We start from the raw sequence: 25,119 nt of genomic DNA, 5'->3' as shown, positions 1-25,119 counted from the left end.
TGAGAAAGAGAAAATTAGGCCTTTTGATTTCCTACAGCCCATGGCCCCAGCACGCAGGGAAAATCCCTACAGTTCCTTCATTCATTCCAAGCTTCCTCCAGAACGACAGGGCTCCTCTCGCCCCTAACCCAGCATTTTCCCCGCCTCAGGTTAACCCGACGCCCCCTCCCCGACAGGACCACCCTAATTAACTCCTTCATCAATTCACGTGGACACATGAATCCTCCAAATACCCCGCGTCCACCCACTGCCCCTCCCAGGCAGCCTCTATCTCCAGACGGGCGACAAACCGAGATACCCAGTACACCCCCGACATGGGCGCCGCTCCCCGGGGCCACCGTTCCCCACCAACACCTTCCTGCCCTCGCCGGCCTGCCAAGAGGCGCCTTCCCCGGGGCCCCGCCCCACTCACCGTTTCTTAGGGATGGTGGATGCGACCGGCCGCTCAGCTGCGCCCCTCGCCCTGCACTGGCTCGGGGAGAGGAGCCGCTCAGCCTCGGGCGCCCGGCTCGCCGGCGAGCCCTGCAGGTGGCCAGAGAGGATGCGCAGCCTCCGCTGGGCAGCGGGCTGGGACCCCGGGCCGCCTGCCTCGGCTGCCGCCGCCATCGCACTTCCGCGTTGCGCCGCCGGGTAAGAGGTCACACGCGAGAAAGGAGGAAAGCGCTGCGAGCGCTTGTCGGTACTCCCGGCATGCACCTCTTTCCCAGCCCTCCCGCCCGCAGAGGCAGGGCCCCGCCCCTCGCACCTGTGCGGCGGGTAGCGCCTCGCCCCCTCCCCTGCCTCCCCATCCAGGGCACCCCCGCCAGGGTGGCGTTCTCTCGCTGCCCAGCCCGCCCCTTGCCGTGTGGAGCCCGGGCCCAGCAGGAGAGCTGAGCCTCCGCCCCCTCCCCCCTTCGCTCCATGGCAAAGGAATCCCTGCGCCAAGGCGCTCAGCGGCGGGAGTGGAGCCTCCTGGTTCTGAACCCTCCGCCCCGTCAACAGAGGCTGCACCCCTCTCGACCCAGCCTGCTGTGGCCCCCTCTCACCCTGTTCACAAACTGTGGGATGGGTGGTGTTTGTCCAGCAGCCCCACCGTCTGCACTCCTGCACTTTAGCTGTCACCTTGGAAAAGCCCTGGTACAGGTCTGCCCCTGTGGTTAGGAAGACGGGTCTGAAAACGTGAGCTCACTGTACCCTACAGGCACAGAGGCTGGAGCGGGGGCCAGCTTGAAGTGGTTTCCATCATATACAGGATGTATGGTTTGGTTCAATGGCTCTCAGCACCCCCTACTATACAAATGGTTGCAGTATCCCTGCCTACAGGCTCAAAAATCAAAAGGTAAATCAAAAGCCCTGAAATGGATTATGGTTTTCAAACCTCACATTTTACAAACCAATTGCAAGAATTTAGGGAGCCTGACTCAAGAGTTTGAACACTGCCATCCTACCATTCTGAACAGGGATTAGAGCAGGGGTTGGCAAACTTTTTGACCCAAAAAAGTCTAGGTATGATCTAGGTATGGAAATTGTATGGCGGGCCATGAATGCTCATGAAATTGGGGTTGGGGTCAAGAGGGGGTGAGGGCTCTGGCTGAAGGTGCGGGCTCTGGGGTGGGGCCAGAAATGAAGAGTTCAGGATGCAGGAGGGGGGTCCAGGCTGGGGCAGGAGGTTGGGGTATGGGAGGGGTGAGGGCTCTGGCTGGAGGTGCAGGCTCTGGGGTGGGGCTGGGGATGAGGGGGTTGGGATGCAGGAGGGGGTTCTGGGCTGGGATCAGAGGGTGGGAGGGGGATCAGGGCTGGGGCAAGGGGTTGGGGTGCGGGAGGGGCTCAGGGGTGCAGGCTCTGGTGGTACTTACCTCAAGCAGCGACATGCCCCCCTCCGGCTCTTACATGGAGGCACGGCCAGGCGCCTGCCCCGTCCACAGGCGCCGCCCCTGCAGCTCCCATTGGATGCAGTTCCCGGCCAATGGGACGGGAGCTACAAGGGCAGCGGTTGGGGCGGGGGCAGTGCATGAAGCCCCCTGGCTGCCCCTAAACATAGGAGCCAGAGGGCAGGCATGCCGCTGCTTCCAGGAGCTGTGCGGAGTTGCGGCATGCGCGTGCAGAGCGGCCCCCGACCCCGCTCACTGGCTGGAGCACAGGAGTGGGACATGCCCCAGACCCTGCTCCCCAGCAGGAGCTCAAGGGCCAGATTAAATCAACTGGCGGGCCGGATGTGGCCTGCGGGCCATAGTTTGCCCACCACTGGATTAGAGCCTCCTAAACCATCTGAGCACCACCTGGTGTTTTTATCCCTTGTCTCATTCTTCCTTACATTCAGTGCAGACACCTGGGTTCCTCCTGCTGAATATATTCAGGTACCTGCAACATAATCCACAATTTAGTGGACATTAGAGGATTCAGAGAAATTCAGTATAAATTATTGCTCTTAGCTTTTCCTAAACATAGCAATACATGTATATAACTCCATTTTCTTGGCCCTGGCCTTGCCTATTCCTAATTAATTCTAATCTGTATAGTTATGATAGTCTGAATAAATAATAATATGACTATTACTAGTATTTTAACATCAATTAGTGCTACTTATTTTTACACAATAATAGTTCCTTGTAGAGGAGAATAAGAAGTTACCGAGTACCAATATATATAAAACAGCTAGCTTCTGAACCTAGCCTAGTTTCAGGGCTTTGGGGCCAGTTACAGCAGAAGAATAGGTCACAGCAGCTTTGGGTTGGTGGTGTCAAGTAGAGGGGCAGGTATATAAAACAGGGAATCATAACTGGGTTACATATGTAAAACATGTACACGTGTATACATAGCAACAAAATAGCACTATCAAAAATAATCTAATATACAAAGAGGGCCTAAATCTTCTTAGTCATGTTACCAGAACATTTTAAACTTTTACTGCCAGCACTCATAAATTAATGTGGAACCTGGCCCAGTTTAGGAGACTAGATATCTCTGCTAACTTAATCCCTCCCAGTGCATGGAGTGACTATGTTATATCTCATTCATCCTTACAGCACAGCCACTGCACCCCCTCTTAAGAGATGAGAGCATCCTTCTAAACTCACCCAGCCTGTATAAGAACCAAAGTTTAAAGGACATATAATAATTCAGAAATATTTAGTTTAAATTACAATTATTAATTGGTAATATACATTGGCATATTTGTGTGGCTGAGTTATTTTGCCTGGTTTTGTGCTCTTGTGGGAAGGCAAGAGAGAACCTGCTCTTCACATTACAGTATTAATCCCTTTTGATACAATGGTATGGTCAGCTGATATTAAATTTTCTATAGTGAATCCTCTCCTGACTCTTCATCTTCTTTTAGGAAATGTAATCAAGGAGTGGGAGTGAAGATACCTCCTTAAAGGAGTTATAATGCTAAGGATTTAAAGCAGAGAAAATATTGCTCAAACAGGAAAATCCTATAGTTGAAATTTGCCTTTAACTATTAAAAAGGGAACAGAAAATATTAGAAATACACAATTACTGGTTTATAGTCAATAGCAATAAATATCTGCAGCATTAGAGATTGCTCAGAGCTTAGCTACAGCAGAAAAAAATACCTATTGCTGACAATGGAAGTCAGTAATGAATGCCACTGAACTGATGCTGGATACAGTTTAGCTGTAAGTATAGATAAAGATAAACCATATTCAATGCCATTTCAGCAACACCTGTTGATACCCATGTGCAATTTGAATAATGTGGAAAAGCCAATGGAAAAAAGTTAGCCCTTAACCCAACTTCCTTCAAATCCCTTCTAAATTCTCCTGAGATAAAGCCAATAACACCTGGAATCCCAACTCTGGTGAAGAATTCATTCACTAAAATCTTTGCTATTGGGTAAGCTGCAGGCCATTATGTGAAACAGTCCATATCAGCAAATATTGATTGCCAGTCTCTGTCTCAGGAAGAGACCTAAGCAAATCAACAGTAATGCACTCCTTTGGTGCTTCAATGAGATGCAGCCACACACGGGCTCTCCCAGTCTTAGAGAGACCCTTTTTTGCTACACAAGCATCATATTTCCTGCACTAATTTTCTATATCCTGCCTGCATTTCACCCAGTAGAAGTTCACTTAGCTTCTCCTTAGATGGTTCAATTTTGGATCCCCTATTGATTCCTTAGCCTTTTTAGCACGTTTGGTTTAACAACTTGTGTTTGAGCCAGTGTCCACTATTCCCACACATTTCACAGATCCTATTACATATTCAATTACCAAATTCTCATTACTGTTGTTTTATGGCCCAGATCTAAAACAACTGTAGGGCTGATTCTTGGACCTCCACACTTTGTCCCTTCAGTTTAGGTTCCTCTCACTTCCCAAACTGGGAGAGGGGCTTTCACTAGGGAATTGTGATACTTTGTCCTGGCCAGCCTTATATTTATAATAATCCTCCTTTCTGTTCTCAATTTTTTCACAGTTCCAGCAGTACCATTTAACTGAATTGCTTCCCTTAATTTTTGAATTATTGCTGATTTCCCTTGTTTTACAAACTGAATTTATCACTTTTTCTAATTGTTCAAAAATGTCATAAACCGGATTAGAATCCCCTTTTCTATCATACATATTCGATACACATCTGTACTTGCAGAATTCATGCCAATCAGCTTCCATCTTCCTCACTAGTGACTTCCTCTTCTGGTACCCAGCTGCATGGAAAGATTCAAGTTCTATGGCTGATTCCGTAGCTTCCTGTAGTGTCTTTGGTCTCCCTCACTGATCTTGATTTGCAAGCACAAGTCTAGCTGAATGTTTACAAATTGGTCCATTGCCAATATATCCAGTCCTCATTGGTATCTGGATATGCCAGTTACACAGGTGTCTGCAAGCCCTCTGCCAATTCAGATGAAGTCTCTTCTTTCCCTGTCCTTCTAGCCCTTAGCTGGAGCCTTGGCCAGCTCAAATTGATTGCTGGCCCCAGACATGTCAAGAGCTTCTACCAGGTCTGGATAACTCTTGTCTCTTTTCTGGGGTTAGATATCAGAGATGGACCATTCATGTTGGCTTCTAATCCATCCCCCCTTCCTCTTCCCAGACATTCATGTGGGTTTTGATGTTGAACTGAGCCAGAAAAGCCTCCCTGGGAGTTTTCCCCTGAAAGATAGTGGGTTTTATATCACATGAATTGAGACAATCCAACTCTCCCCTTTGGGCCTCTGTGGGTTACAAATTGAGAAGAAAAGTACTAGCTCATAATTTCTCTCCTTGAAAACTAGATCCCACCTCTAGCACCAGTATTGACTCTTTTCGACCTGAGTGGCTAGCAAAAATTCACAATCTGGTGGGTTGTTTCAGTTAGGAGAAGAAATAGATGATGGAGACAGGTATTTCTTTGATGCAATCCTGTTTATTTACAAAGACTTGACAAAGTCCTGTTTCCTCGTGCACAGGAGGAGTCAAACAACAGGATATTTCCTTTGCTCACAGTTCCTAGCCTATGTCAGGCAGCACTCAGCCCCAAATCTCTCCCTAGGCTTTTTCTCAGGGTCAAGTTCCCAGTGGGGACAGTGTCTTGTTCCAAAGTCCTGGACAGGAACACAAATCTTCCCAGGATATTAAATCTGCTTACTGAGAACAACAACAAAAAAAGTACCATTATTTCCCCTTAGAATTGAGGAAGGCAGAGCATCAAGGTTGACGGGGAAAGGAAAAGATACAAGCTTGTCAGGCATCTTAGCAAACATATGCTTTCAAGAAGAATTTCTCAAATCTGCTCTTCTTAGAAATGGTCATGCCCTTGCTGTCTTTGGAACTCTCTCTTCCCTACTTAGGAAGAACCGAGATTAAAGTCCAGAAATGAGTTTCCACTTGCAAGAGTGTTTATGAATACTCTCATGGGATTAGGGGTGCTCCCCTGCAGAGACGATTGGGGATTCCAGCTTCAAACCATCCAACACTCTACAATCAGGTGGCATTGCCTACACAGCTTGACGGAATGCCAAATTAGAGAGTTAATTAGAATGAATCCAAGACTGCCAAATAATTTGCCACAAGACACCACTGCACCTCTCAAGAAAACTAATACAAATTCGTGATAAGTAGATAAGAGTTTGTTTACATTAAAAGGAATAAATGACTAAACTCAGAGTTAGTGGGTATGCTGGTTTGGATTATTTACACGCAGCATATGAAAATGTACTCTGCATTGCCTGTATCAAACTCCCAGCCCTCAGGCCAAATCAGAACAATGGCCAATACAGCCTATCTCCTTTTTGTTGGAGCTGCTTTAAGACTCCATCTCTGAGCAGCTGCCAAACTGAAGTGGCAGGAATGATACAGGCCCCCCTATTCATTAATGTGGGGGTGAGGAGGTGTCGAATCGTAAAAATGTAGGGGTGGAAGGAACCTCAAGTCTATCCTCCTACACTGAGGCAGGACCAAGTATACCTAGACCACCCTGACAGGCATTTGTCCAACCTGTTCTTAAAAACCACCAATGAAGGGAATTCCACAAATTGGGCAATATGCTCCAGAACTTAACTATCCTTATAGTTAGAAAGCTTTGCTTAATATCCAACCTAAATCTCCCTTGCTGCAGGTTAAGCCCATTACTTCTTGTCCTACTTTCAGTGGACATGAAGAACAACTGATCACAGTCCTCTTTATAACAGCCCTTAACATATTTGAAGGCTGTTATCAGTTCCCCCCTTAGCCTTCTTTTCTCAGGAGTACACATGCCCAGTTTTTTTAACCTTTCCTCCTAGATCAGATTACCTAAACCTTTTATCATTTTTGTTGCTCTTCTCTGGACACTCTCCAGTTTTTCCACATCTTTCTTAAAGTGTGGTGTCCAAAACTTGACACAACACACCAGCTGAGGCCTCACTAGTGCTGAGTACAGCAAAACAATTACCTCCCTTCTCTTACATGCAACACTTCTATTAATACACTCCAGAATTATATTTGCTTTTTTCACCATGTCCAATTGTTGACTCATATTCAATTTCTGATCCATGATAATCCCCCGATCCTTTTCTGCAGTACTACTACCTAGCCAGTTATCCCCCATTTTGTATTTGTACGTTTGATGTTTCCTTCCTAAGTGTAGTAGTTTGTACTGTGTTACTGAATTTCATTTTGTTGATTTCAGACCAATTCTTCAATTATCACGGTCATTTTGAATTCTAATCCTATCCTCCTGAATGCTTGACACCAAGCTGGGAGGGGTTGCAATTTTATAAGCATATTCTCCACTCTAATATCCAAGTCATTAATGAAAATATTCACTAGTACCAGACCCAGGACAGATCTGGGACCTCACTAGATATGTCTTCCCAGTTTGACAGTAAACCATTGATAGGCCCAGTCACAAGCCAACTGAAGTGAGTTTGAATACATTCCCATTAATATAAAATGGGGGCAGGATGGGGCCCAGAACATCTACAGAAATAAATATGAGCAGGATTGGGACCACAGTTATCCACAATAAAACTTTTATTTTTTGCAGCAATAGAACTTATATTTTTTTTAAATATAGCTGGCACATGAGTTTTCAAGGAGAGTTAGAATGATTTGTAACAACCCATTTTTGAAATAGAAGGAGACAAAGAAATGTTAGACTGAAAACACCATTTTGAATCAGGGTTGTTTGTTTCTGTTATGTTTAAAAAACTTCTGTTTTGGAGTTACAGGTTCTGAAAACATTCTTCATTGTGTTAGAGTAAATTAGCAATTTTCAGGCCAAACCAATTTTTCATCCAAACCTATCAGGCTTTATAAAGGAAGCTGATTGCAATCTCAAGTAGGGAGATGGGGTCAACTTTCCATAATTGTGAGAATTAATTACTTTTTTGTGTCCTGAGCATGGGATATACAGTTTTTATATTTTATAAACCAAACTACTTAAATAAATAAAATTAGGAGGAAAAGAGGTTGAATTAACATGTGATCAGATTGCTTAATCAGTTAATGCTTAGAGCTCTAGGCCAATAGGATTGGGCAGTTTAAAGAGAGTCATACACTCATCACACGAATGATAACTGTCAGGACTGAAAACAGCATTAGTCCCTTACTTCATAAACAACTTCTACTCCTGAAGTGCTGCCTGGATTCCACAATTGTTAAGATTGGTCTCAGAAGAGAAAATGGAATTAAAAATAAACATACACAGTTGGACTAAAATCTGATTAAAATGTCAAAATGTTTTTTGAACATGGACTTGGAGTTAAATAGAAAAAAGACTCAGATTCTCCATTCTCAAAAGCTGAAGATTTCAAGTACTAAGAACTGTAGCTAAGAAACTGTTGCCAGTTTCTCCACATCTCTGTGTGCATGATGTAAGCCCTGACGGGTTGTGTTTTCTGCAGTACTGCTGGGACTTACTGTGATTTCCCAGGAAAGATTTTTAAGTTATGCCAAAGCATACTCTAAAAAGTCTTTCATCCGATTGATCTTCTGAAGCTTTATTCTTTGCTGGAGTCTTTGTATAACAATCCATGTATAAGCAGTAATAATTCCAGATTTGAATTTATTTGATTCCTAGTCATGGTAGACCCTAGATTAAAATAAGGTAGAAGATGACTGTAGAGTGCTGGCTTATCCCCAGCCCATGAGGGACCCACTGCCACACTCAGCAACTCTTTTCCAGACAGTTTTATTTCACAAAAATAGGCAAAACCCAACAAACAGTTCCTCAGCCCATCTGGGCTATAGCTCTTTTGTCTCTCTCAATTCCTCCTGCTTTGGGGCCTACTGTAGCATTCTCCTATGCTCTCTCAACTGAGCACAGCTCTCCCTAGAAACCCTTTTCTCCTTGCAGCTTCCCAATGCCTGCCATCTTAAGGGACTATCAGCCAGTCCCAGGGAACTTTTTGTTGCTTTTTCTCCCACTACCCAGGTCTCCAGGCTTTCAGCCTGTTCCTGTTCCCAAGGAGCAGGCACTGAGAACCCCAGCCAGCACTGCCTGCCTGCTTCCTTCCTGACCGAATGACTCTCAGACCAGACCATCCTCCCTTCCTCTGGTACCTTCTCTCATAGCCAAACTGGAGGTCCCCTGCCCTGTCACGGGGGCACTGGCGTCATCCCTCTTAAAGGGCTACTGCCGCCCTGGGACAATGATTAACAGCTGATAAGCAAAGTTTATCACCTAAGGTTCCAATCCTACAGATACACATTTGGTTAACTTTAAGCAGGAGGGTGGTTCCATTCACATTGTTAACGTTAATTATATGCATATATGCAGGATAGGACCCTAACTGATTAATATCTGTACTGAAAACAGACACTGGCAAACAAATGAACTTGTAATGTACAATAATTGTAACAAAAAGGAGAGCTCATACAATTTCCAATGAAGAATCTAGCAGATCTACAAACTGGTAGTTTGACGTATCACAAGCTGTTGTCAGGTCAAGACTAAAATATTCTTTCAGTGCACATGATCCCTTTCTCCAACACACCTCAAGGTCTATTTATAAAAGTGGGATGTTGTTTTTAGAGTGTGATGCCAGCTCATTGGTTTGACTTGTATAAAGTCAACAGAGATGTGCATTTTTAGAGTTTTGCAAGTTAAAAATTTCAAAGCACATAATCAAAATAAAAGAGTTCATACTCTAAACAAAAACAAATAATAAAGCTTTACTTTTCATAGGGAAGCATCCACAATAAAATCTGAGGGCTCTATTACTTCGTACACACCCAGGAGAGTAGAGAAGGAATAGTTCCTCCATTCCACTGTGTGCAAGTAATACAGCTATACCTACCCCATGCCCAGGGTCTGCAAAGAAAAGGCTACTTACATCCTCCCCTAACTTTTACACCTTCATAAATGCCAGGTACAATGTGACTCTAAATGATTTACATATGAAATTCTTGAAGGGATTTATGAACATTAACTAATTTAGCATCATGATCCTTGAGATGTAAGTATGAGATATGCAGAATCACATCACCCACTGTTGAAATGCAGCTGGCCCTGTGGTGGAATGAGTGCACAGCAATGATACAAACATTTAGAGTTGGATGTGAAGAATGTTTTATTCAAATGAAACTGCAGGAAGGATTTAGAAAAGCCTCCACTGGAATTTGGCCAATACTTGGTGCAGTTTATGGCTGTGTCCAGTCGACAACAGCAGGGACTTGCTCACATTATAATGCAGGCCTGGGCTGTTTCCTGGCTGAGTGAACATCAGGAAAGAATTTTTAAAGGGGAACCAGTCCAAGGTTACCAGACTCCCTAGCTCACCTCACTGTTTCAGAGGTCAGCAAGGGAGCAACAATATGATGATGGGAAGGAATAAACAGAGGGACCCCAAGAACTCTTTGCTTTCTAGAGGGATAGGACAAATTGGTTCTCAAAGGCAAGCAAGCATCTATGGTCTTTCTAGGGCTGTGATTCTCAGAAAATTGCAGAAATATATGCTGGATCAAATCTTTAGTTTTAATTTACCAAGTGTTCAGCAGACCCACAATAGAGAACTTGGAGTAACAGAACTATCCAGTCTTTCTCTGATACTTTAGATGTGGAAACCCAGTATAATAGCAATGAGTATGTTTTGGGGAAGACATCTTCTTGTATAACAACAGCCATTGATCTCCTGCATCGTGCTGTAGAGAAGGCAGAGTCCACCTCTAAATGAAGAGAGTGTATATTTGGAATGTAAAAGTTTTTCAAAATTAGTAGCTTGGACAAATAGACAACGTAACTTAAAATACAAGCAGTAAAAGGAAAAAAACCCTAATGTACAAACATAGAAATGGAAAACACAAAAGATATGAACCACCTAGAGAATATTAACATTGTATAATATTAATAATAGGTGGCACAGATACATGCCTAACTCCCAATGGGACCTAAATAGCTTTGAAGTTGTAGGCCTAAGTGTCTGCATCACAAGCATCATCATTCCAAGTGGCTGCTTCATTGGCAGACTCAGCTGAGAGGCCAAGTATGGAACTATTCTCTCCTCCTTTACAGGAAATCTCTTTAGATGTGAGCAGGGATACATTTGTGAGTGAATTTACCCCCATGCAACTGTTAAATTTGTCCATAAGGAGTGAGATTTACAAGTTTCCAGTAAAGCAACTGGTTTAGCGCACTGTTGGAAATAAGATACTGGGCTAGATGGACAACCAGTCTGCTCTGGCATAGCAACCATATGCTTGTTCAGCCACTAATGACATACCTGTCATGAATAAAACAGAGGATTTCTTTCTCTAGCACTGTCAAGCCGACAGCTTTCACCAACACTATACTACTATTATTAGAAGAGAAACATATTGTTTACAATAGGGCAATGTAGAGATAACATACAAGAGATAACAATGGCAGCTCCCTTTTGAAGAATGCTGGTCTCATCTGAAAAAGCTGCCAACAATTTAGACAGCAGCTTGCTCTTTCAGCTGAAAACATAAGAAATGTAGCAGCACAAATGGGTGAACTACTTGACTTTCCAAAATATTTGCAAGATAATTAATCTATACCACTTTTCCTTGTTTGATAGCAGGCTAGCTTACTGCTCCATTACATGCACTGATATCCCTATAGAAGACAGACATTTTCAAATGAGTGAGACCAAAAAAAAGTAATTTAATTTGTCTTGAACACATTCTTTGTATGTTGCCAAAAATGATTGTCCCTCTTTGTGTGCAACGTTCCTCAGCACTGCAAGTACAGGCATGAAAACAGAATGTGAGGATGAGGAAAGGAAGTGTCGGACTCCAAGGAGGGTTGAGGGAAGAAGAGCTACTGCGGACATCCTGAATGACTGGGAGTAAAAAGAATTGCACTGGTATTCTTTAGGTTCATATGCTTTGAGAGCAGGGGTGGCCAACCTGTGGCTCTGGAGCCACATGCGGCTCTTCAGAAGACAATATGCAGCTCCCGCTAGGAGCCAATTCTGGGGAAAAAATGGTGGGTGCTCAGGAACCACTGGCAACCCTGCCCTCCCTTCCCCGTGTCTCCTGCCTGCTGTGATCAGCTGTTTTGCGGTGTTCAGGAGGCTCTGGGGGGGAAGGGCGGAGGAGTAAGTATCTGGCGTGCAGCCCCCCTCCCTCCCCTAGCGCCTCCCACCCACTGCGATTAGCTGTTTTGCAGTGTTGAGGAGGCTCTGGGGGAGAGGGGAGGAGAGAGGACATGGTGCACAGCCTCACCCCTCCCTCCCCCAGTGCCTCCTCCTCCCTCCCTGTGCTTCCTGCCCGCTGCGATCAGCTGTTTTGCAATGTGCAGGAGGCTTGGCATGGGGGAGGGGAGGAGCAAGGACACAGCTCACTCGGGAGGAAAGAGGCAGGGCGGAGGTGGGGGTGTGGACTTGGGGGAAGGGGCTGAGTGGGGGTTGGGGCCTGGGACATAGCCAGGGGTCCAGCACAAGACACCATAAAGGGGCCTGATTTTCAGGGAGTGAGTGTTCAGCACTTTCTGAAAATCTAATTAAGCACCCAAAAATTGGGGCACCCAATATCACTTAGTCATTTGAACAAAATCTTCTCTTGGTTCCCTGCCCAAGAGTTTAGTCTATATATGTAGCTGTGTGGATCTTTAAAATCACTAAAATAAGATCAAGACATCCCTCATCTTTTCAGTGCTCTCTCTTGCCTCATTAGTACAGTATCATAAATGATTTCTCTTTAAAATCATCGTTGTAATAAAATGGTTAATTGGTCTTATCCTCCTTGAAAAACAAAACATATTTGAAATGAGGGCAGATCATTGTACAAAGCCCTGAATACCTGCACTGTTAAAGATGGTACAACATAAGATCTGCCTCTAAAAGTGCTATCGGTTTGTTTGTACTAAAATGTCCAGTAGAGGTACTACCATTCGGTCAACCTGAACAGTCTTTCTGCTTCATTTCTTTATTCTCTAATTCCTAATTAGCAAATTCTCTGCTTCATTTTACTTCCTGCCAAGAGGTAGTACTGTTCTCTTTAGTAGCCATCTTTAATGCTAATCTATAGATTTGGCCAGCAGAGGGTCCTCAGATACCAGTGGAGCCAGCATTCTTTCCCTGGAGACTTTAGTATGCTTGCCCCATGATGCAGTTGGTCTCCAGTGACCTTGGGAATGATTGCCACAAGGTTCCTCTCATATAGGGGTGGCCAACCTGAGCCTGAGAGAGAGCCAGAATTTACCAATGTACATTGCCAAAGAGCCACAATAATATGTAATGATTTTTTATATATATATGCATGCACACATAATTATATAAGTTGATAATGTATATTTATTATACATTTATAATGTATAGTTAACTATAACAACAACTTAATCTTTTACTTAGTGGGACTTCTGGCAATCTTTGCTTTCAACCATTCCCTTGAAGTTTGGTTTGTGTTCATTTGTGCTCACATGCAGCAGTTCTTTTAAATGGCTGTCTGTCAAAACGGATCAGTGCTTGGATTTAATGTTTGAGTGTTGAGAAAACAGACTCACAAAGATAGGTCGAGGCAAACATCGAGATTAATTTAGGGCTGCACTTCTGATGTTGGGGTATTTATCCTTTGGTACAGACTTCTAGAAAGTAAGGGTCCCCTCTGTCTTCTGAACAGATTTCAGTCTGTCATCTTCCAAAAGTTCTATTATTTCCATTTAGGATGTTGCTTCATCAGTGACTAAAGAGGGCTTTAGACAATCGGCTTCAGCACTAAAAGGGTCAATCAGAAATCTGATCTGAGGTCTTTTCTGCTGTAAATCTTGGAATCTTTCCTCAAAACTGTCCTTAAGATCTTTAATCATGCTCACATACCTAATTGTGCTCCATTTTAGGGGTTCTGCTGCTTCTTCTTTTGATCTGGCTTGAAGTTGTGATATTGAGGGAAAGTGTGTCAGCTCTCCCTCAAGCATTTGTCTGTGAAACAACTGCAGTTTGTTCATGAACGCAAATACAGCTTGCACTAGATCAGACAGCAACCGGAATTTTCCTTGTAAGTCCATGTTTAGTTTATCCAAATGCAGCAGCATGTCTGCAAGAAATGCCAAGTCAAGAACCCATCCAGGATCTGTAAGCTTGGGGTGTATTCTGTGCTTCTCCTCCATAAACAATTTTACCGGTTCCAGAAGCTCAAAAAATGGGAAATAACTTTACCTCTCGAGAGTCACTGAACTTCACAGTGAAATGGCAAATCGTCAGGGGAGTAGTCTTCATACAGTTCTTCAATTAGATTTTGAAATTGTCTCTGATTATGAAATTTATTCTCTCAAATGCACTCAATGTGCAAGACAGGTTTCATGACGTGATCAAATTTGAGATTTTTAGATACCAGTTGCTCCCGATGAATAATACAGTGAAATGTCCAAAATTCGGGAAAGCTCTCATCAGATTTACAAAGCCCTACTAATCCATTCGCAAATCCCCACATGGACGAAGCGCATCCATTGCAATGGCAGTGAGTTTCGTAAAGGCAAATGGCTTTTCACAACTACCAACATCAACGCTTCCTTTAGATCTCATCCATGAGTTCTGTCCTTTAGTGACATGATATCGAGGAGTTCTTCCCTTACAACACAGTCGTCAGACACAGTGTGGACAAATACCGATAATAAGGTTTATCCTGTGTATGGCATGACTCATCCAAAGTGATGCTCAAATACTCACACTGCTGAAGTTGTGAGTGCAGTTGCAATTCGATGTCACTGTTCAGGTTGGAGATTCTGCATTCTATTGTGTGGCATGAAAGCTGCAGGCCAGAAATTTTCTCCTCTAGATTCTCGTTTAATGGTGACAGGATTGAAACCACATCAGTGAGGCACATTTTTATAGGCTCTCCTTCAGAGTAGGGCTTTTTCACATAGGCTATGTGCCAGGCCACATAATAGGACGCTAACGTTACAGTCTGCGATCGGTTGGCAAATCTGGCGAAGAACTGGGCTTCTACAGCTGTTCTTTTTTCCAAAGTTTTCAGTTTCAAAGTGCAGAGTTCAGAACCTTGTGGGAATTCTTGATCCATAGGTGCATGGCTAGAAGTGAAATGACACTGCAAGTTTGAAGATTTGAACTGAGAGATACACGTCTGGCAAAGAAAACACATGGCCTTACTATTTACATTCAACGAAAAAGTACTTATTCTCCCACTCCTGTTGGAAGCCTCAATTTTCATCTGTGTATTTTCTTTTCTGTTTGCACTTGCCTTCCATTTTTAGATGGTGTAAGAAAATTGTTGATTAAAAATTTCCACACCAGCTAGTCACCGTGTGCTTTATTCAAGGAGACACTGGTCATTTAAAAAAAATCTTCATCTCTATTTTCATCTGTATGATAAAATGTCATGCACATTTACAGTGCTGTGTAACAAGTACTACAGCCAGATATACCTCTGCCTATCACACAAGATTGTATTAGGCCACAAACATACTAAAATGCATGGATTTGGGAGAGCATGAAAACTGATGTACACAATATTCTTGGTTATATAAGCAAATATGCACATTACTAGATCAGACTAAGGAGGGGCAATTGCTTGCTAAAATCCAAAGATTTGGCCAACCCCCACTCCTTGCCACAAAAATAAAGTAAAATTTAAGTGAACATACTTTAGCCCTTTTCATATGCTGAACAACCCATATGCTGAACAATCCTAGAAGAGAGGTACTGCATCCATCATCCAGCCCTCCATCTGGTACTCAGACTTCCCTGTAAGAGAAGCCTTATTGAAAGTGCTGCAGTCCCACTCTGGATTTGACTGCTTCAGCAGAAATTTCTATGATCCAAGAGCAGGAATTCAGCGACCCAGCACTTTCCTTCAATAGGAAGCTCCTTTTATCCATCTTTACATAGTCAACTCAAAGGTGTTTGTTTACAAGGTTGCTTCTAAACATGTTCATTATTAGGGAATGAAATAAATAAAGTTATTTGCCTCACAATTCTGTTTCCCTGATGATATCCACACCCCTTGGTTTAGTGCCTCTCACATTAGTCATTGGAAAATACCATTAGCTCTTAAGAACCTGTAGGTAGGTCTGAGGCCTGTTCCTTACTGTGTATGCTCTAAACTCGAGTTCTTCCACTGCAGGAAGTTACTTTTTGACGGCAGGCAGTGAAGAAGCTCTCCAACCGTTCTAATCACCACAACTTTAGCTCCAACTGTAGCGACCCATGAGGGGCTAGACTTGCTTTTTCTGTTGAGTCCCAACTTCCACTCAGTCCTATTTTGTATACTGAGTGCAAAGAGACTCCAAGCCCTGTGGGATAGGGCAAGACTTTTCATATGGGTCAGCAGTAGCGAAGCCCAGTGGTCTTCTAGGTACATGGAATGCTGACTTGTGAAGAGTCCCCTCCAAATGAGGCATCTACCCAGGTAAGGCTCATGAGACATCACCTCTTCCTCTGCAAATGATCCAGGTATTTTTCTCTAGGATCAATGCCTTTTCTAGCACCAAGTTCAGCTCCAGCACCGCACTCTTCAGGAGACAGTGGAGTACAGAGGACATTTTCCTGCAGATGCCTATGCATTGAGGAGCCCCCACCACCACCCCCGATATGCTCTATTACCAAGGAAGACCAGCCAGCTCCACGATGCTGAGGAGATGCCAAGCACCCTCATTTAGCATAGCACTCAAGGGGAGTGGGCAGCAGGCTCTGGTGCTCTCTACTGGTGCAGATGTCTCATGTGGTAGCATGAGCTGAGGCTGCACCCCAGAGTTTGGGACTAATCTGTTCATCTGTCTCAACGTTAGTGAGGAAATGGTGAGAACCTCCATAGACAGTATCTTTAAAGATACATAGTTTAAGTCCCACTCAACAAGCTGTGATCCTGTGAGATCTTACAAGCTAAACAAGGCTGGAGAGCAACTTGGAAAAAATCTGAGAAGTCACAGACAAGTTTTGTGATATGAAACCATATGAACACATCACCTGCTAAGAACTGTAGTGCTGTATTTGTGACCCTGGCTTCCAAAAGCAGCAAAGCACAGCTCTTCCTCTACCAAGCAGATGGCTGACTGTTCCTGGTAACAGAAAATAAAACCCAAGCAGAGGCTTCTTAGCTAACAGCTTATAGTTCTGCACCTGGGCATGCTGAGAGGAAAGACAGCTTTGTTCAAAAACCTCTACTAATTTAAAATTCAAAGCCTAGGTTTTTTTGTACTCAGGGAAGGATCTCACTCCCTTAGGGACAACTCTCTTTAAATAGTAAATACAAACAAGGCCACTGGTAACGGTAGTGTGTGTCCTACAGATGAGTCTTGCCTCCCTCCGAAGAAATGAGAGAGGATACTGGGCTGTAACAAACAAACTTAAAATCTAGAACTCCGTAACATTAAAATGTCTCAGAATATTACATTCTATGAAAAAGGGGCAAGAATCAGCAACTGTCTTGAAGTTACAGCTCTGAGTCCCAGTCTCATTGTGTCAGGGTCAAGGTCCATGCAGCTGGGTGGGAATTTAGCAGGAGTCTCTAGTAGAGAGAGCCTCCTTGGGAATTTTGGGTTTATTTCTAGGTTTTCTGCAGCAGTTAGAACAAACTAGTAGGGTTTCTGGCCATTTTGCCTCCATGAAACTCAACAATCTCAAAGCACAAAACTAGAGATTTCATTGTCCACCACTCCCTGTTTTAGCTTCTTCTCAGAAATCTGCTTTTGGCTTCTATGGGCTCTAAAAGGCCTAGCTATAGGGTGACCAAATAGCAAGTGTGAAAAAGCAGGATGGGGTGGGGGGTAATAGTTTATATATAAGAAAAAGCACAGAATATTGGGAATGTCCCTTTAAAATCGAGACATCTAGTCATCCTACCTAGCTAGGTTCTCCTGCATTTGCTTCCCTCAACTCAGGAAGGGACTTCCAGATGGAAGTCTGAATATCTGGTCTGGAACTAGGAATTTACCCCTACAACCAATCCCTCTGGATCAGCGGGACCGCCCTTTATTTAAGGGGAATGCTGAGATAGGGCACGCCAATCAAACAGCTACAAAGGGATACAGTCAAAGTAGAAATCGCATTTGTCTAAATTTCTTTCCTACCTTAGTTACAAGTATCACCCTGAGATTACTACAGTTAAGGAGCTCAGAGAAAAAGTTTCCTGCTCTTTCAATGTCTTTATTTGGTGCACCGGACAGCACTTTGTGTAATAATTTTACTGTTTCCCCAATACAATCAGTCAGCTTTTCCTGTGTGGGCGGGCCTTTCATATGAAAACATAGGAAAGAATGTTAAAAAAATGAAATGTGATTGCAAAACTACAAAAACTGACAGGGGAGCTTAAAGCCAGGTATAGTTACTGAAGGAGCATTTAAACATTTCTTTGAAACTGCCCAGATTTCAAGCTGACAGTGCCCCTTTAAACAAGCTTTTTGCATTATATAAACAGTATTTGCAAAGTGTTGTGCAAAGGGTGCTTGCAACACTTTTGCTCTCTACTAAACCAAAAGATAATACCATATGTGTCTTACCTTCTGAAGACAAATATTTTGCTGTTCTGTGTACAAGACCTCCTAGTGCATTTGGGGGAACAAACTTAAAATAAAACCTACTTCAATCCAATTCGCACATGAATCTGGAATTACAGTGTAACCCTTCTGCCCGTCAGAGTTGGCAGCAACAAGGGCCGGGTTCAATATCTAGGGGATCCATTCCAATAACACAATGCAAACCGGCTTGAGCCCCCACCCAGTGACCTGGGACAAATATATACCACCCCTGCTGGGCGCCTCCAAGAGGCAATACTTCCCCTCTCGCAAGCACAGAGTCTGAGTGTAGCAAAAAGCCTTTTAATAACAGAGAGAAACAATGTGGCATTATGTTGGGGAAACACCACCAACAGGATTCATAACACAACCCATGAGCAAAAAAACCCACCCCAAGCAAATTGGGGCATGCCCTTTCTCTTTGGTTCTTGAGTCCAGCAACCCCAAATCACCCAAAGTCCCAAAAGTCCAATGACGCAAAGGTCTCTGTCCCTGGTCAGGGCAGCCCCAGAGTTCGAAAGTTTATCTGCAGAGCTGTACCTCCCAACCTGGGTGGAGATGGGGGCGGGGGTAAGAGGTACCTTACATGATCTGAAGCTGACCACCCCACAGCTCCATAGGGCTCCGCTCCGCCAGCCGCCCCACGAACTTCTTCACTCAGCTCCGCTCTGCAGCCCACCAGCAGCTCCCGCGGTCCCACGAACTGCTCCACCAGCCGGTCCACAAACTGCTCCGCGTCCCACCAGCAGCTCCCGCCATCCTATGAACTGCTCCACAATATATCTTCAGGCTCCCCCACTACTTAACACAACGCTCAGTGATTTCAGCTCTTAGTCAGTTCAGCTCTTTGGTGAATTCAGCTTGTAGTAGGGGAGCCTCAGTGCTGGTGCACTATTAGCCCAAAGTGAGCTCAGCAGCCTGTAACTAGACTTCTAATGAAATCAAAATTAGCTCTGATATTCCACAGTGAAGAGAGGAGAAAGTGCAATTAGCATGTAAGGCCCTCACCAAGAGGCCCATGCCACCAAGTATTAATACTTGTCCCCAGCCTCTCTCCATTCACACAGTTTTGGAACCCATGAACCTTGCCTAGCGAGTGCTACTTAGATGATGGTGAGTCCCTCCATCATAACGAAAGGCCAAGTACAGTTCCAAGCACAGTTCCCATAATCAGGTAATAACAATTTATTCTTCCTGCCCCAATAACAGAGACACTGGGGATCCCACAGCAGCCAAAGTGACCATTTGGGCAGCTATGGCCTCATTCTAGGCGGGGTGGGTGTGCCTATGCAAATGAGATCGGCCCCTGAAGTTCTTTTCCACAACTTGCCACACCTCACCACCAGATGTCAGGGCGGAGATCATCCTGACACTGCTTACATCAGTTCTATACAATAGTTCTTATTACCTGGACAAAGAATACTTTAGAATACTACTATTTATTGGTTAGACCATTCAGAAAAAGTTATATAAACTGTATGAACATAACATACACTATATATATTATGTATTTTAGTCATAAAGGGTGAAATTCAGGGGTGACAAACAATGATCTAACTTACACACTCAGAAATTGATGTGAGCTAGGAAATACCAAGGGGATGGAATTTTGAGGTTGTGACAGATAAAGCAACTAGCCAGATTTGTATGTACGAGGAAGCGAGAGAGGGCCTGCTTCTGTCCTCACCCTCCCGTTAGTTGCTTTCTACAACCCTCTCCTCCTACCTCAGCATTTATTACATGAACACATGCTTACACCGCCTCCTGCCCTTTCCCTATGGCTCCCTTATCTTCTACAAAGCTTCCTCCTCTACCTGTTTCCTTTGGAACCCTTCTCCCTCTCACATTTGGGCCTGTTCCAGGCATCAAAGGGGAGCATGGAAGAAGTCTGCTATTTTTAGATGACTTGATCATATCTATTCAAATCCCTCCCACAACACTTGTATCACAGCTTTTCCATAATTCCCCCCGTGATGGTTTATGCCCTTAGGGTCAGGGCAGCGTGGCCTAACCGCCAGAGTCTATCAAGTAGCCCTTAGGCGCGGAGCAGTGGGCCTAGAGGCCAGAGTCTATGGGGGTGGGGCGCCCACCAAGGGGTGTGGCAGCCCCGGTAAGGGGGTCCGAGCCCACCCGACTCCACCAGGCCCCGACCCAGGGCCCTAACGGTGGCATAGCAACTTGCCACTGACTCAGCCGGGGGGGGGTCCTACCAAAACACGCTGAGGTTTCCCGGGTGGGAGGTACCACTCCGTCACCTTCCCTGTGTCACTTCCTACCAGGGTCTGCGTTGGGGTCTCCCATGAGATTTCAGATTCTCTGTGGTCAGCTGGGCCCGTCACCTCCTGTGGCTCCTCCAGTCGCCAGAGTTCAAGCGGACCTGGGGAGGCTCTGATTCCTGGTGTAGTCAGGTGCTGTGGCTGGCCCTTTATACTGGCTTCCCTTTATACTGCTAGAGCATTTGGAGCATGCCCAGTCCCGCCGGGGAGGTGGGACTTCCACTGTCAATAATATGGGCTTAACCCTGTCTGGGCTAGTGCAATGTAAGCAGACTCCATCACACCCCCAAAGAAAGAAACTGAAATTAATAAAGAGTTAAGTATTTATAAAGTGGGACTTACAAGAAATATGGAAAACAAAACAGCTTCTATTGATCTGTTCTGCATGCAGATCAATACATTCATACATTCCCACAGGAAGAGCAATCCATCCCAGTCCTTATTGCTCTCGCCACGCAGATGTGCTATTGTTTTTGTTGTATTTTCAATCCAGTTTAGATTGTAAAAATCACAGAAGCTCTCTTCTTTCTTTAGCACAAAGTCTCTCTTCTTTTATTCCTGTGCTAGAACTATGTTCTAGCTACAGTTGCCCCCAAGGGAGCCATCTGCTAGCCAAGAATAGCCAGACTGCAGTGCACTACAATTAGGTCTCATGGATTCATAGACTTTAAGGTCAGAAGGGACTATTATGATCATGTAGTCTGACCTCCTGCACAATGCAGGCCATAGAATCTCACCTACCCACTCCTGTAACAAACCCCTGACCTATGTCTGAGCTACTGAAGTCCTCAACTCAAGGTTTAAAGACTTCAAGGTGCAGAGAATCCTGCAGCAAGTGACCCATGCCCCACACTGCAGAGGAAGGCAAAAAACTCGCAGGGCCTCTGCCAATCTGCCCTGGAAGAAAATTCCTTCCCGACTCCAAATATGGCAATCAGCTAAACCCTGAGCACGTGGGCAAGACTTACCAGCAAGATGACATCACACTGGGAGGGACTGCAAGCCCTTTGGAGGACAGGATTAGAATTCAAAATGATCTTGACAAATTGAAGAATCAGTCTGAAATCAATAAGATTAAACTCAGCAAAGACAAGTGCAAAGTACTGCATTTAGGAAGGAAAAAAAATACAAAATGGAGAATACTACTGCCCAGCTAGTTACTACAGAAAAGGATCTGGGGGTTATAGAGTAGCACAAAATGAATGAGTCAACATTGTGATGCTGTTGCATACAAGGCAAATGTCATTCAGGGATGTATTAACTGGAGTATTGTATGTAAGTCACAGGAGATAAATGTTCTGCTGTACTTGGCACTGGTGAGGCCTCAGCTGGATTATTGTGTCCAATGTGTATGAAAGTGTATTCTCTTTATCATGAAAGTGTTAAATAATTGCACTCAAAAACAAAATAATGAAAATCTTTATTAAAGTCCACTTAAAGTCCACTCAGTCCTACTTCTTGTTCAGCCAATTGCTAAGACAAACAAGTTTGTTTACATTTATGGGAGATAATGCTGCCCACTTATTATTTGCAATGTCACCTGAAAGTGAGAACAGGCGTTCGCATGGCACTTTTGTAGCTGGCATTGCAAGGTATTTATGTGCCAGATATGCTAAACATTTGTATGCCCTTCATGCTTCGGCCACCATTCCAGAGGACATGCTTCCATGCTGATGACACTCATTAAAAAAATAATGCATTAATTAAATTTGTGACTGAACTCCTTGGGGGAGAGTTGTATGTCTCCTGCTCTGTTTTACCTGCATTCTGACATATATTTCATGTTATAGCAGTCTTGGATGATGACACAGCACATGTTGTTCATTTTAAGAACACTTTCACTGCAGATTTGACAACATGCAAAGAAGTTACCAATGTGAAATTTCTAAAGATACAGCACTCAACCCAAGGTTTAGGAATCTGAAGCGCCTTCCAAAATTTGAGAGGGATGAGGTGTGGAGCATGCTTTCAGAAGTCTTAAAAGAGCAACACTCTGATGTGGAAACTACAGAACCTGAACCACCAAAAAGAAAATCAACTGTCTGCTGGTGGCATCTGACTCAAATGATGAAAATGAACATGCATCAGTTCGTACTGCTTTGGATCATTATTGAGCAAAACCTGTCATCAGCATGGACACATGTCCTCTGGACTGGGGGTTGAAGCATGAAGGGACATATGAATCTTTATTGCATTTGGCATGTAAATATCTTGCGAAGCTGGATACAACAGTGCCATGCGAATGCCTGTTCTGACTTTCAGGTGACACTGTAAACAAGAAGCAGGCATTATCTCCCACAAATGTGAACACACTTGTTTCTCTGAGTGATTGGCTGAACAAGAAATAGGACTGAGTGGACTTGTAGGCGCTACAGTTTTACATTGTTTTGTTTTTGAATGAAGGTATTTTTGTACATAATTCTGCATTTGTAAGTTCAACTTTCATGATTAAGAGATTGCACTACAGTACTTCTAATGGGGGAATTGAAAAATACAATTTCTTTTTTTTTTACAGTGAAAATATTTGTAATAAAAAATAAATATAAAGTGAGCACTGTACACTTTGTATTCTGTGTGGTAACTGAAATCAATATATTTGAAAATGTAGAAAACATCCAAAAATATTTAAATAAAAGGTATTCTATTATTGTTTAACAGCACAATTAATCGCACGATTAATATTTTTAATCACACGATTAATCGTGATTAATTTTTTTAATCACTTGAAAACCCTAGTTCTTGACAAATCTATGTTGGCTGTTACTTATCACCTTATTATCCTCTACATTTGAACAAACTGATTGTTTAATAATTTGTTCCAGTAACTTTCTGATGATGTTCAGCTGATTGGTCTATAATTCCCAAGGTCCTCCTTTTTTCCCCTTGTTGAAAATAGGTACTATTTCTTCTCCAGTCCTATGGGACTTTACCCATTCTCTATCAGTTCTCGCAGATAATCACTAATGGTTCAGAGATTGCTTTGGTTTTATACATGTATTATGGTGAAGTCAGATATCTACCTACTCCTCTTATTCATACACAGCAGAAAGTATTTATTCAGTCATATTTTTATCTGAACAAGCAACAATTATATTGGAAATAAACCAAGAAATACTTGTCATCAGCGGAAATCAGTGTAGTTTGCCAATATATTAATACTGCATGAACAAGTATTAGGTAAAGCTTTAACTCAAACCTTTATGACACATAACAGCACTCTAGAGAGACAAGCAGCCCCTTATGGGACTCATCAACAGCAGTAATAAGAGGGCATCCATCCCTTTATAAAATAGCTTAACTTGGCCCACTCACAAGAGTTTCAGAATAAATTGGCTGCTGAAGAAAAGAACATAAAGGAAGTTGGCAACCTAAAATATTTAAAGAGCTCAGGACCCTCAGAGGACCAATGCAGGCTGCTGGAGTGGAACTGACTGAGCAGTATCTAAAATTGAACAGGTGCCTGTCGGCCTTGATATGAGAAATTGGACATGGATGAGGCCTCATTTCTTGGGAGCCACAATTAGGGAGATAAATGGAGCAGCATGCTGGAAACAGAATGCCTGTACTAGCTAAGATAAGGGTTCCCTTTACAAAGATAAGGGTTGTCCTTTACAATGGACAAGGTAACAATGGATAAAATAAGCCTGGAATGTAAGACAAGGTAATGAGTCTGTCCATGCATGGATAGTGCATGGACAGAGCATGCTCTACAGGGATGGGTTCTTATAAAGTGACCAAGCCAATCCCAGTACTTGTGATACAATGTATAGGAAATGCAATGTAATGTGTAAATGTATATAAACGAAGAGGTTTGCTGTGTAACTTTGGATGTGTGGTATGTCCTGGACCCACTCCCTACACTTGAGCCTCATCAACTCACGTATAGTTTGACTCTATGCCAATAAAAAAACCTCAGTGACAAGTTTGGAGTTGAGCTGAGTTTTTGGGAACCAAATGGAAAAGGTCTCAGAGGTTACTGAGTGGATAAGGTCTCAGAAGCCACCGCAACAGCCTTTTTATGAAAAAATAAAGTGGACAACTATTTGGCATAGCAACTTAGAGGGGAAAAAAAAATCCTTCAAGAACCATCAAACCTGAGGGTGGATCCCTGACTCAGGAGCAAATCACTTGAACTGAGATTAGGGAATCAGACCTTTCTATGTATTTCTTCAGAGAACACATAGTTGAAGTCTTTTTAGGTACATGTATCCTATGGCTATAATTGTGAGAGCAACCCTTTTTTAAAACTACTCCCAGTGCCCCTTTTCTGAGCCAAGTTCAGTGCAGGCAGAACTAGACAACTCTCATTGACTGCAGTGGGAATTGTGCTTGCTCACAGTGGGTTGAATTTTATCCTGGATGTCTTACTGAACTAAATCTTACAATATGGTTGTACAAACACAGCCTTATTTGAAAGATATTATTATATATTATAGTAAGCCCTCAGAAAAGTAAGAGTACAACAGAGTACAGAAGCACCCTGGCTGATGACTAGCCATTGAGGACTTTTAAT

At 43.6% G+C, this 25,119-nt stretch overlaps 1 protein-coding gene and 1 long non-coding RNA gene across 6 annotated transcripts in view; both read right to left on the bottom strand.

The window, feature by feature from the left end:
* AGPS (alkylglycerone phosphate synthase) overlaps positions 1-21,603 on the bottom strand; it is a 163,954-nt gene extending 142,351 nt beyond the window's left edge. For 2 of the 5 annotated variants that reach the window (XM_074967661.1, XM_074967662.1), the window contains exon 1: positions 413-553. Coding sequence is in view for 2 of the 5 variants with exons in the window: in XM_074967659.1 (XP_074823760.1) it covers positions 413-606 (194 nt within the window). In the remaining 3 variants the exon portion in view is untranslated. Of the gene's footprint in view, positions 1-412; positions 666-1,025; positions 1,058-21,574 lie in introns of those variants that run through there. The other 3 variants (XM_074967660.1, XM_074967664.1, XM_074967659.1) reach the window with 3 other exon arrangements.
* Positions 15,467-21,548, bottom strand: LOC141996021 (uncharacterized). The gene is made up of 3 exons (XR_012641467.1): positions 18,912-21,548; positions 16,784-16,875; positions 15,467-15,562 (listed from the first exon to the last, which is right to left on the bottom strand). It is a non-coding gene; the product is annotated as an uncharacterized LOC141996021 (long non-coding RNA).
* Positions 21,604-25,119: the final 3,516 nt, after the last annotated feature.

This window comes from Natator depressus, chromosome 11, assembly GCF_965152275.1.
Source record: "Natator depressus isolate rNatDep1 chromosome 11, rNatDep2.hap1, whole genome shotgun sequence".
NCBI lineage: Eukaryota > Metazoa > Chordata > Testudines > Cheloniidae > Natator > Natator depressus.
This window is presented reverse-complemented; position numbering and strand designations above follow the sequence as displayed.